This window comes from Equus quagga, chromosome 7 (assembly GCF_021613505.1).
Source record: "Equus quagga isolate Etosha38 chromosome 7, UCLA_HA_Equagga_1.0, whole genome shotgun sequence".
Lineage (NCBI taxonomy): Eukaryota > Metazoa > Chordata > Mammalia > Perissodactyla > Equidae > Equus > Equus quagga.
In genome coordinates, this window is record NC_060273.1 from 114502082 (window position 1) to 114514650 (window position 12569).

The 12569-nt window shown below is 37.2% G+C and overlaps 1 protein-coding gene across 1 annotated transcript in view; it reads left to right on the top strand.

Annotated features, from left to right (window-relative positions):
* The window catches only part of ELL2 (elongation factor for RNA polymerase II 2), a 73732-nt gene that overhangs the window by 11702 nt on the left and 49461 nt on the right, over positions 1-12569 (top strand). The window contains exon 2 of the mRNA XM_046668301.1: positions 4661-4708. Coding sequence (XP_046524257.1) covers positions 4661-4708 — 48 coding nt within the window. The remainder of the gene's footprint in view (positions 1-4660; positions 4709-12569) is intronic.

Consider the following 12569-nt stretch of genomic DNA (forward strand, 5'->3'; position numbering starts at 1 on the left):
CTTACTTATAGCTCAACTACTATTCAGTTAAACCCTCGAGTTACCTGATTTTCAAAAGAGCTACTTGGTGTGCATATATTTAATTAGAGCTAAAAATCAAAAGTTGAAGCCCTGTTGAAACTCATTTTTAATTGAAATGCACTTAAGTTAAATATTATATTAATACATGCTATATCATATTTGGCCACCTGTAATTACATTATCCTTTTAAATTGAATTGCATTTGAAAAAATATACAAGTTGAGGTCATGTTTGTGCAATTAACTTAGGGTAAAAAACATTTAGACGACAAACTAAGATGCTTGAGACATTTGCTTATAATGGTATTGACTTTTAGAACTTATTCCTGTGGCTGTGCCCTGAACACAGTGGTCAGATGCATAATAAGTGGTATGGGGTTCTAGCTATCTCCTCCTGTTGCATTTTTTACAACATTCAAGAACTATAGCCTGGTAACATCTTCTTCTAAAATTGGGATTAAAATCAATAAAGCATTTGAGTTTCTCTCATGTATTTTTCTCTTCTGGGTGGTCAGATATCTTAAAGGAGTTTTTCAGTAGTGGTGATCTTAGTTTGTCCTGTTTGGATAAGCACCCACAACTATCCCGTAGATCAGGGTTTTGTTACTTTTTAAATGAGAAATGATAACACAAATGTTTATATATGTTCCTTGCTTATATTTGGTCCTTATAGCAAAGAACTATTACTTTTTAGTTTGTATTTAATCAGAAACTGAACTTTGGAAATTGTTATGAAATTCATTTTCCTTGGGGAAAAAATGCCAGAAGAACTAAATGAACATTTAAGAGCTTTTAAATGTTCAGCACTAGGAGGTAACCTGTTACAGAGGCAAGAGAAGGAGAGGGGTCTGTTTTTGGAATTAAGAGGCCTGGATTTGAGGTCTAGCTCTGCTCTTCACAAGCTTGGTGATTTTGAGCAATGCACTTGCACTTTACCTATTGGAGACTCATTTCTCTCTCTCCGGGGATAATGATGCCTTCCTACCACCAAGGGCTGGTTTTAGGAAGCTCACTTGAGACGATAGATATGAAATGCTCTGTACATTACAACACTATGTAAGTGATCATTTTTCTTTGAGGTATCAAGCAATAAAGATAGAACCACAAGCATATCAGGAGGTTAGGTTCTAAATTCAGGTGATGAGGCAAAAAATTGGGTGAAGTCAAAATTACTCTGGAAAGTTCCTAAATTGATGTAAAGAATAGTTGTATTGTTGGGTCTATACAACCCTGACTAGTAATTGGTAAAGTGTATAATGTTTATAGTAGTGTACTGCCTATATAAAGAGAACATGGCCAAGGTGATTTTACGATATTTCTTTTTTTAAGCTGAGCATAATGTAGGTAAATACTTGTAAGTTAAATATGTATTAGACTCCTCTGTATCATAACAACTAGGAGTAGGACAACATATGAAAAAATACACTGCCACTGTAGTGGAATCATAGACACAGGCTTCTGGAAAAACACCAGCTAACATGAGTTAACTCAAAGTGGGCATAGTTTAGAGTTAGCAAAATGGTGGCAGCAGTGTTTTATTTGGCTAGAAAAAGGTCTGTCGTTTTTAAATTTGAATCCTTTCTCAGTTGGACATTCATTCTCCAGGTACTCTCCACTCCTTTACAACTGGTCTCTTGCACATTTACCTGCCTTGGGTCCTTAAACACAGTGAGTCTTTTGATTCCTGATTTATCCAAGGGAAGGCCTTGCTGAGGAAATAATCTTGAACTTGAATGTTAAGTAAGTGATTGGTATGGATTAGCAAATTAGTGTTTTTCAGAAGGTATTCCTGGTTGAAGGAACAGGAAGAAGGTAGAAATAGAGAGCAAAATGTTTACAAAACAAAAAAAAACAAAGGTTAACACAGCTGAGCCACAGTTGGGAGGAAGTGGAAGATGAAACTGGTTGGTCCTGTAGTTGGAGGGTCTGTTTTACATATGGAGGAGTTTGCTTTGCTTCCATAGAACTCAGTGGGAGGAGACCCACTGCCACAGGCTGTGTGACATGCCATGTGGTGTCTGAGAGAACTTCCACTGGCCGTTTGAATGATGAACAGCGTTTGGAAGGAATTGAAGGAAGAGAGGAAGGCCTTTATCTGGGTGTTTGGTGATAGGGCCTGAAACAGCCCAGGGGCTTTCAAAGTAGAGACTAAGAGCTTATTTGATGGAGTCTAGGGCTTTATTTTTCTTTGGTACCTGATATTCAAGCTTTCAGCACATTTTATCACTCTTCCTTGAGAATGTCTGCTCATTCCATCATCTTATGTTTGCTCCAGATGAAGTCATACTAATTTAGGCCTTTATCAACAGAGTATTTCTAAATAAAGCATCCCTTGGAGCTGATCTCTAATCCTTTTCTCTAGCCCCAGTCCATCTCTTTCCATCTTTCTCACACATGACTGAAAGAGCTGCTTTCCTGAAACACTTCTTTCAGCAACTCACTTTCATATTCCAAAAATTAGAAGAGCCTGCAATTGTTTATCATGTCAAAGGCCAAGACTTAAAGGCCGTCTTGAGGGGGTAATGGAGGGGATTAGGGCAGGGTTATGTTACAAGGTGATAAACGTTTTGAAATCCTGAGGCCTGAAATTTAAATTAGTCTTGTTTATTCTGTAGTGGATAGAAGCTGAAACTGAAGACAAATTTTGAGGTCAAGGAAAGATTAGGCAGGGATAGCAAGGTCCAGTTCTCATCTTTTGTGTTGTATTTCAGGTGTGAAAGAACTCTGTACACACCCAGAGACCTGTCCTCTGCCCACACAGCACCCTTTTCTGCCTCCCTTCTTTTTTGCTCAGGGAACACCCTCTCCCTGTAGTTTGTCTTTTCAAAATTGCTGCTCAAGATCTATCTTTTCCATAAGTCCTTTGGCTTTTCTGGTATCTCTTCTAACCCATACTCTTCTCTCCTTTTTGAGAATTCTTGCTGCACCTCCCAGTAGTACCTGGCCTAGTAGTTAATCATTCTGAAATGTTCCCCAGCTAAGATGTGAACTCTCTGGCATGAAGAACTAGGCCCCCCACTCTTAAATCTCCCATAGTAGGTGTGTGTGGAGCACAATGTGGTAGAAGAAAAGCAGCATGGCACAATAGGAGGATTGAGTCCTGGGTTCTGGCCCCAGCTTAGTTAGTAATGGGTCACAGGGCCTGTGGGGGGTGGGCATCAACTATATTATCTCTGGATTTGGAATTCTGTGATTCTGGCAGTGTGTAATTGCCAAATAGAATATGGTGTGCAGAGGGAGAGAAGAGACTATAAATTAAATTTAAGGTGTGAGCCTGGAGAACTGAAAAGAAATATCCTTGCCAGAAAAGTGGGAAAGAGGTGCCAGTTTGGTTGGGGGATGTGGGGGGTCAGGCAGAGGAGTTCGTTTAGTGTTAGCTAGTTTTGCTGTCGTTGACAGTTTCTAATGCAAAATGTCCTCAGCAGTGATAAGTAGCAGGTTGTAGAGAGATGCAAGTTGAGGAATAGAGAAGATGTTCAGAGTCATCACCATAAAGGCAAGGTGAGCCTCCAGGAGGGAGTGAATCTAGAAAGAGGAAAGGGAAGGGCACTGACTTTGGAAATGGAGGCGTGATCAAAGAGCTAGGACGACCGGGTGTCTCTGAGTGTAAGGAAGTTGTGATATCCAGTGGAGAAGTGAGCAATTTGAAATGAGAAAAGTTAGCATTTTTTTGACTAAAAAGAATTGATAAACTTGATAGAGAATTTCAGAGTCAGGTGGTGAGCTGAAGACAGCCTCTGGGTTGCAAGGAGTCAGGGAGGAAAGTGTAACCAGCCTCAGAGGAGATATTCAGTGTTTGTGATTTGAAGGGAGAGTCGGGAGGCAGGGCTGGTTGAAATATTGCAAAAGCTGGAACCTGGATCTGTGTTACCTAAATTGTAGGGCCACCTTAACTTCCACTGTATGAGGGGCTCCTCAGGGCTTCTGTAGGCCCGCTGCCATTACTTCAGGAAGAGGTTTAGCTATGGAAGGTAGGTTTGGGTGGGGTTTTCTCCTTCTAAGGAAATTCACGTTAGCATTAATCTATATTTTATATTTTCATGAAACACCATGAATTAGAATGAATCACTACTAAAAATTGTTTTAGAGTTTCCAGCATTACCTTTTTATCCTTCCCTTTTTAAAAACCCACTTCTCCCACACCAAGGAATGAATTTGTCATCAGTAGTACTTTGATTCTGCTGATAAGTCTAAAATTACATGGTCTTTTTATGGTGGTAGAACAATGATAATAGTATCTATTATAATATTTTTCCAAGAAGATGTTTATCCATTTTTTGAATAATAATAGAATATAGATTAATGCTAACTTGAATTTCCTTAGAAGGAGGAAACCCCACCAAAACCTGCCTTCCATTCTAAAGGTATCTTTTGGCAATGTAGCTAATCAGGTTTTTGAAGAAGACTGACATGATTTGGCAAAAAATGATTAGTCTACTAATACCTTTGGTTGTGTAATTCAGAGAAGTGTCAACAGTGTGATATTGTTCCTTAAGGCGACTTAATATGTAAAACATAAGTATATAATGAAAAGATTTTTTCACAGACTAAAGCACTAAATGCACAGATTTAAAGTTTATTTAGTTCCGTGTCACGGTAACCAAGGTTGATCTGTTTATTTCTTATGTTTCTTTTGATAGAATTTAATTCCTTTTCGGCCTTCGATTCAGTTCCAAGGGCTCCAAGGGGTGAGTACTCTTACTGATTTAGCAAGAAAATCTAATAGTCTTCTTACAAACTGTTATATTTTAACTCTTAAAATTTGTTTTCACTTGTGCCACTTACTATAATGTCACTCATATTTTGTGAACTTTGTGACTTTGTGAACTTTGTAAATTTCTGACAACTTTAAGACACTTGAATTATCTTCTTTTCTTGATTTATTTAAAAAATAATTCAGATGTACTTATTGAGAATAGTTTTTCCCCAAATCATGGATATTCCATTTTTTTAACATTTTTATGGAAGTATATAACATACATCAAAGTATTATGAGAATGTGTTTTGTTTACCAAAATTAAGCAAATGTAAGGAATTATTAATTTCAGGCAAGTTGTGATTATGTGATTGTTGTTACTATTAACAAATTTTTGCTGTCTATAGACTTAATTTCTTTGATTGTACATAGTAGGAAATGAAATGTATAAATAGAAAATTGAATTTTTCCAGTATACAGAATAAACAAAGTGTGGTGTCTATTTTATTGCTGCATTTAAAAGCATAATAAGTGATAACTCATAAAATGTACCTATGAATTTTGTTTGTAATAGATGATAAACTTTACAGAAGTAGTGTCAGTATTATTTTTTAATTATTAATTTTTTTTTTAAGATTTTATTTTTCCTTTTTCTCCCCAAAGCCCCCCGGTACCTAGTTGTTTATTTTTAGCTGTGGGTTCTTCTAGTTGTGGCATGTGGGATGCCGCCTCAGCATGGCTTGATGAGCAGTACCATGTCGGCGCCCAGGATCCAAACCAGCAAAACCCTGGGCCACCGCACCGGAGCATGCGAACTTAACCGCTCGGCCATGGGGCCGGGCACCTAATTATTACTATTAATATTTAATATTAATTAGACTCAGTCATTTCTTCACTTAAATTAATATGCATTTCTGAATTTGTCTCTATATACTGGCTATAGTATGGAGAATTAGAATATCTGTAAATGGATTTTAGAGCTATAGATAAAAGGCAAGCTGAAGGGGGACAGTCCTGTTCCTGCTTATTGTAAATCTGCATACTTGTGAATTTTTGTTTATTATGTCACAAAATGCAAAAATTCAATGTAAATACAGTCTTTCTAAACTTTATAAATTGAAAACATATCAAGAGTCAAGAGACTAATTATATCATTCAGTACCAACTAAGAGTTCTTCTAAATCTTGTGTCATGCTAACTTGAAGGAGATGTTTATGTGTGGATGTCAGAGCTTTGCTTCTACATGATAGCTTTACAATGAAGACCTTTTTTTTCCTCCCTCAGTAACTGAGTGTTCTTGAATGAGATCCTAATATGAACAAGCATTCTTCTGAATTCTGTTTTAAAGCTTTTTAGGTAGTCTTTTAGCTCATGCTGATTCTATTTTTGAGGTATTGATTTGGGGCCATTTATTTAAATTTAGTAGCGAATTTTAGTAGCATCAATAATATCTGAAGGGATGTTCCAGAGGCAGGCCTGAATCCCTGAACCCTGAAGGGCTCCATGGATTTTCAGTGAGGTGTATCAGGGAGGAGAGGGCAAGAGCTAGGAGAAGAGAGTAAGGTTTGAGCTGCTTTTCCCTCTCTAGCAGCTGTGACCTTGTTTGGGATGTGCTTCTTTTAATTCTCTCATTCTCACAGTCGAGACATGGAGGCCAGGGAAATGCTGGTGAAGGACATTTTTCTTAGGAGGCATCAGGTTAGACTGAATAATGAGAATGAGGAACCAACATGTACTGGCTTTCAAAGTCTTGATTCAGACCTTTGCAGCTTTTAGTAGTCTTCGAAGGAATATGGTTTTCTTTGGCATACCCATTGCTTCTAGGCCCTAGGCACCCTTGCAAAGCAGACAGTTATATTTGAGACCTTGGACCTCCTTTTCTGAATTCTCCTACCTACCTCCCCCCACAAGCTTTCCTGTCTGTTGTGTCCAAGCATCCTCAGTTTATCTTTGCAAGCTTCATTCTCTCTTCCTACCCCATTACTTGCCTGAGTAGTACAGTTCACTGATAAAAGTAACTTAGATGTAAATGACTGATAGGTTTAAATCTTAATGGGTGTTTGAGTTTTAACAGATAAGCTTTTTAACCCAAATGAATGGTTATTGGATTTGGTAGAGTAGAAGTCGGGGGTGGGGGGAGGAGGCTGCAGACAGATCTATGGGATACTTGGCCCTACCTTACTTACTCTGGGTTCTGTCTCCGTGACCCCACCCCCACTGCAGTCCCCTTTTTATTATTCTAACTGGGAACAAAATATATGGACTCAGCATTGTTTCAGAGCCTGCAGCTGCATTCCATCCACCCTTCCCCCTTCTCTTCGCAGAGCTCTCACCAGCCCTTTGGGACTTAGTAAAAACAAAGAGTCATTACAGGGGAGAGAGTGGGTTGGCACAGCCCACAGGGAATACGCAGAACCACAAATGTGAGGGTCTTCTCTACAGTGCTCCTCTGTTTTTCTCGAGAGCCATGATAATTTAACATTGCCTGTGCTGATTGCTTTAAAAACTGAAGAGGTCAGCGTACAGAGTTTTCCTATGTGGAAAACATTTAGGACTTTGAGTTGGAAGGTTTAAATTTAGATTTCCCACAAAAGATACTTTTTTCTTAATGAGAAATTTTAGTCATGTTTTAATACAGTGTTTCAGAAACTTTGAAAGTTTTCCTAGAAAGAATTTGGCAAATCTAACAAATTTACAGTCTTTTTACTTCAAACCTGATTAAAAATACACAATAACTATCATGATAGTGTCATATATAGGCGTATTTGAAGCATAACTGAAGTATTGTTAAAATAGCATTTTAGAAGTGAACATTTAGTGTTAAGATTATATTTTGTTTCCCTGATGCTAAGCACTGCAGGGTTATGCTGTTTCTTGTTACTAATTATAGGATACTTTTTTCTCCTCAGTAATGTCTTTAGAAGGTCAGAATTTGGGTCTTGGCAGGTTAGGTGTTAAGCATATTTACTTTTGTGCCTGAACATGTTCTCTTAAGTTGAAGTTTTCTTCTAAATAAATGCAAATTGGAACATTAAACAAAGTACAGCAGTATGCTGTTAAAGAGTGAAAATTTTGAGAATCATTGATTACCTGGATTTTTATCATCACAGTTGGGCAGCAGCTTTTATAACATAAAAAATGTACATTGTGTCTTTTACAATTCATCTCACCCCTTTCCCTTAGTGGAAGAGGGTGCTCAGGAAATTGATGGCATTTTCTGGATTCAGAAAGACAAGGCAAAATGAGAACAGTTCATTTTGATGTTTAGAGCATGAATCTCAGGAGCTGAATAAATCAGCCAAAAAAGCCTTTTGATTCTAAGGAATATAGGTCAACCAATTATCCTCTAATTCATACCTAGGATACTCATAACTAAAGGTTTACTAGGATTATAAATTTGTTTAGACCATTCTAATTGAATGGAAAATGTAGCTGATAAAATTCACATGGGCTACAGTATTGAGGTGTTCAAGTTACAACATTCAAAGGGGTGTGTTGGTATATAATGCACCCAGTTTCCAAAATCTACATATTTATTGTCAGGTAAGCTTTATACAAATCAGGACAGTTCTGTCTCTTATATTTTAACTGGATACTGAAAATGTGGCAGGTAAAAATTTTCCGAAACTCTGTGTCCTGGTGAAGTTTTAAAAACTCAACTCTGTATTTTTATGTTTGAAAGTTTCTTGTCTAAAGACACACCGCTTATGGAGGCAGCGCTGTAACTAAAGTCTTGGTCTTCACACTGCCAGGGACAAGTTCTCCCCACTGGGCTGCACGGCTTTAAAAGGAGAGGTGCTGGAAGCAAGTTAACTCAGTATTTTCAAGTAATGGCAGTTGTTACTGATGTAGTTTTCTACTAACGTAATTATTCTTCACAGTAAACTATAAATAGGTGCCTAATCAGTGGATGTACTAATAGATTTGTCGTTCTTTTTTTCTTTTTTTTTTTGTCACACAAAGGTTCTTTCAGCCCTTGCGGGTGCCAAGTGCTTTGCTAAGTGCTTAGTGTGCAGAGATATGGGGATGGGTAAGACATGGGCTCTGCCCTCTGGGAACTCAGAGTCTGACAAACATGTACAGAGTAATATTCAGGAAAGAATAACGTAGGACTTAGCCAGAACCTTCCACTCAGAACTTCTATAGAAATGGGACTGTCAGGAACAAGGCTTATGTGTGTATTTTTGATTGGTATGAATCAGCGTTTTAAACAAAGCTTTCAGTAGATGCAAAATGTTATATCCTGGTGAGAGGTATGTAAAATTCCAGAAGGCCTGTTAAAATCTGTGTACACACACATACACAAAAAGGTAAATCTGTGGTATGTTTATAATTCAGATAAAATCTGAAATGGCAAAGTTTTCAACAGCAAATAATGGCCACATCTGATGGCATGTGGTGGCCTTGCAGAGTGGATTTGCCTGTGGCCTAAAGGACTCAAGTCCTGGGAACACTTGCCCCAGGGCAATAAGAAATAATGTTCACTTTGTCATAGTAAAGGGGATTCCAGGCCCCAGTATTAACTCCATATTTGTTGTAAGAATGTTGTTGCAAAATTCTTTCCAATTTAATTGCTTATTTGAGACTTAGCAGTCCCAGAGACTTTAGAAAATAAGTTAGTTTTGCATATATAATTTAGAAATTATTTTTAAGAAAAAGACTGAAAATAGAAAATATTTTCTATAAGTACCATGCAGTGTCTCCTGTAAAATAGAGTCACACACTTTTCCAAGAATGAACGAGGAATAGCCAGCCAAACAAATTTTAAATGTATGCCTTTCAAAAAGGCACAGTGACCTTCTGAAGATTAAATCAGCATTTAACTGCAAACTTTAAAGACTTGATTAATGCTATAAAACTCTTACAGTAGCATCATTAAAGAATAGAGGGTTGGATTTTTCTTTTCTTTTTTTTTAACTTCCAAACTTAGCAAAGCATTCAGAAATATTTTGTTAATTATTTATTTTCCTTTGAGGGGCTTGGGAGAAGATTGGGTTTGAAAAACCAAATTATACAGTATTGAAATTAGTAGGCAATTTCAACCCACCTGCAGATGCTTCCTGCAGACTACCCTTCTCTAACCTACTTGATACCTGGGAAGCAAAGATAACTATCAGCTTGAAACAGCAGCAGAGATAAAAATAAATCCCCAACACTGCCATTCCTGCTTAGATGATATGCCTGCAGCCTGACTGCTTTCCCCTGCTGTTTTTGCTTTGGCTAGCCAACTGGTTTTGCCAACAGTTGTGTTTAGTCAGTCTGCTCAAAGGTTGCTGACTAACAGCTACCTTTATATACTCATCTCTGAACATAATTAATACCAGAAGGATGTTAAAATTATATCCTTTTGTAATGGCAGTTCTGTTTTAATTTTTTTAATATTAGCGTGGTTGACATGTGTAGATAACATTTCAGTATTCATATTGAATTATAACTCTTTAACCACATGTTAGTTTACTAAGGTAATACAATAGTAAATTACCTAATTTGAAAGAAATCTTTAACTTTGATATATATCAAAGATTGTATTATATATAGTATAATTTTATGTATAATGTAATTTTATGTGTAATATATAACATATATAATTATATATATGTAAAATCTTATATTTGGCCAGGGGTATGGGCTGACATTCTGGAAACTTATATCATCTCAAACAATAACTAGAATCATAGTTTGAAGCTATTGTAAATTGACCAACTTCTCTATTTTATGTTGCCACACACCTCTGCCTTCCTGTTCTTTCTGGATAAGAAATAGCTGTGGGGTTTCTAAATAAGGAGAGCAATGAGCTAAATTCGCCATCCATGTCTTTACACCGAGGCCAGGTACCACTACAGGCACTAGAGACGTAAAGGGGACCCAGCCCACCCCCTACCCTGGAAGAATGCAGAATTGTGGAGGGTGGGAGGTTGACTTTGTGTGTTGGTGGTGCCTGTGGAAACTTTCACAAAGTCCTCACTGACCACTGCCTCACACAGGCTCCAGTGTGGGCTGCAGCAGGTTAAGCTTCCCAAAACGTGATCATGAACAAGAGTTGAAGGCAAAACCATCCTGCTGTGTCCTTCACCAAACTGCATCACTTTGGAAAGCAGAGATTGGCACTATAATTGAAATCTGAAGCTGCTGCAGATAACATCAGTTGCATTCTTAGCAGTGAGTCAAGCTTACTGTCTTCATTCAACAAACATTTCTGAATACTCACTGTGTACCAGGCACCACGGTAGACACTGTGTAGACAGAGGTAAACAGGACCTTGAATTGCCAGCTCTTGTTCTTAAGTGACATCATCTATTTGTCAAAAAAATCTGCCACTGATGGCTTGCCTTTTTGTTTCCCACCAAACTGAAACTTGTGAAATTGAATCCTCTGTATTACAGACATTGACACTTGAATAGCACTCAACTTGTTTAAGCTTGGAAAATAATAATCTTTTACCATTCTGTAACACCTTTTGGTTCTTATAGCAAAACTACCCCTAAATTTGAACCGTGAGCATTATTTAAATGTATTTTGACCTCTTATTATGTGCAAGGTCCTATCCTAGGCACACAAGATGAGCTTATTATACTTTTATTAAAAAGAAAAGTCAAAATTTAAAGCAGGAAAAACAACTTTGAATGTGTCAAAGCCCCAGATCTTATTTCAAACAGTGTTAAACATAAAAAAATACTATGTGTCATTGATTTCAAAGTATGATTTCTTTTTAAGATTTAGCATCTTTGTAATTGGAATGCATCTCATTATTAATGGCATCTTAGTGTTGTGTCATAGTTTGTCAGCATTTTATATTATGCAGTGAGATACACCATCATGAATAGTCTTACAATTGCTGGCATCTTAGGTTCAATGAACTACAGCAGTGCAGTAGAAGTATTTAGAGAGTTCTGTGTTCTGCAATAAGATTTTATCTAAATAGAATCTTTTCAAAAGTTTTCTTTCCTGACCCCACCCTTGACTATCTTGCTTGTTTACTTGATATGTTAGATAATCTGGAGAATTTACAGGAAAGGTATATTTTTATAACCATTCTTGAATTGTGATTTAAACTGGAAGGAACAAGAGTATGAAATAAAAATGTTCTCAAATTTGTTTTTATGTTAAAAACTTTTACTTATAAAAGTGGCTTGTTTTGAAAACAAGTTTAGAAGAAAAGAGTTTTACTGACTTAAAGACTTAAAAAGGTCGGAGACGTGCTTTGAGGCTAATGAATTTGCCCTTTTCAGGCTAAGAATTTTCACATCTCTCTAACTAGTCTTATAATTTATACTATATTTAGCATAAATGCACAATTATCTATTCTATTATTTTGTTTATAGGTTCTAATTATTTTTCAATAATTCCAGCTAAAATTTATTGAATATTTATTACATGTTAAGAACCCTATGCTAAGCACTTTACATATATTCTCATTTAATCCTCACAGGAATGCTGTGAAGCAGATACTCCTATTTTGCTGATGTGTAAACTATGGCTCTGAAGTTAAATTACTTTTTGAAGCTCACACAATTAGTGAGTGAGGGGGCCTGCACTCAAATCTACCCATCTGATTCCCAAGCCTGCTCTCATCACTACACTGATCAGCTGCCTAGAGTAAATGTCTGATGAGCATTTATTCATTCTCACACTGACATAAACATTTGTTGAGTACCTCCTCAACTAGGGAAGGGAAGAGGAACAGTCAGGAAGATCTCAGAGGAGAGGTGGTGTTTGAGCTGAGGTTTGAAGGATTACCGGGAGTTGACTGGTCAGAGGAGGACGGTGCCTTTCAGGCCCGTAGTTCTGCACAAACAAAGTGGTAAACAGTTGTGGCAAATGTTCCCACCTTCTTAAGGAGTTTGAATTTCTAG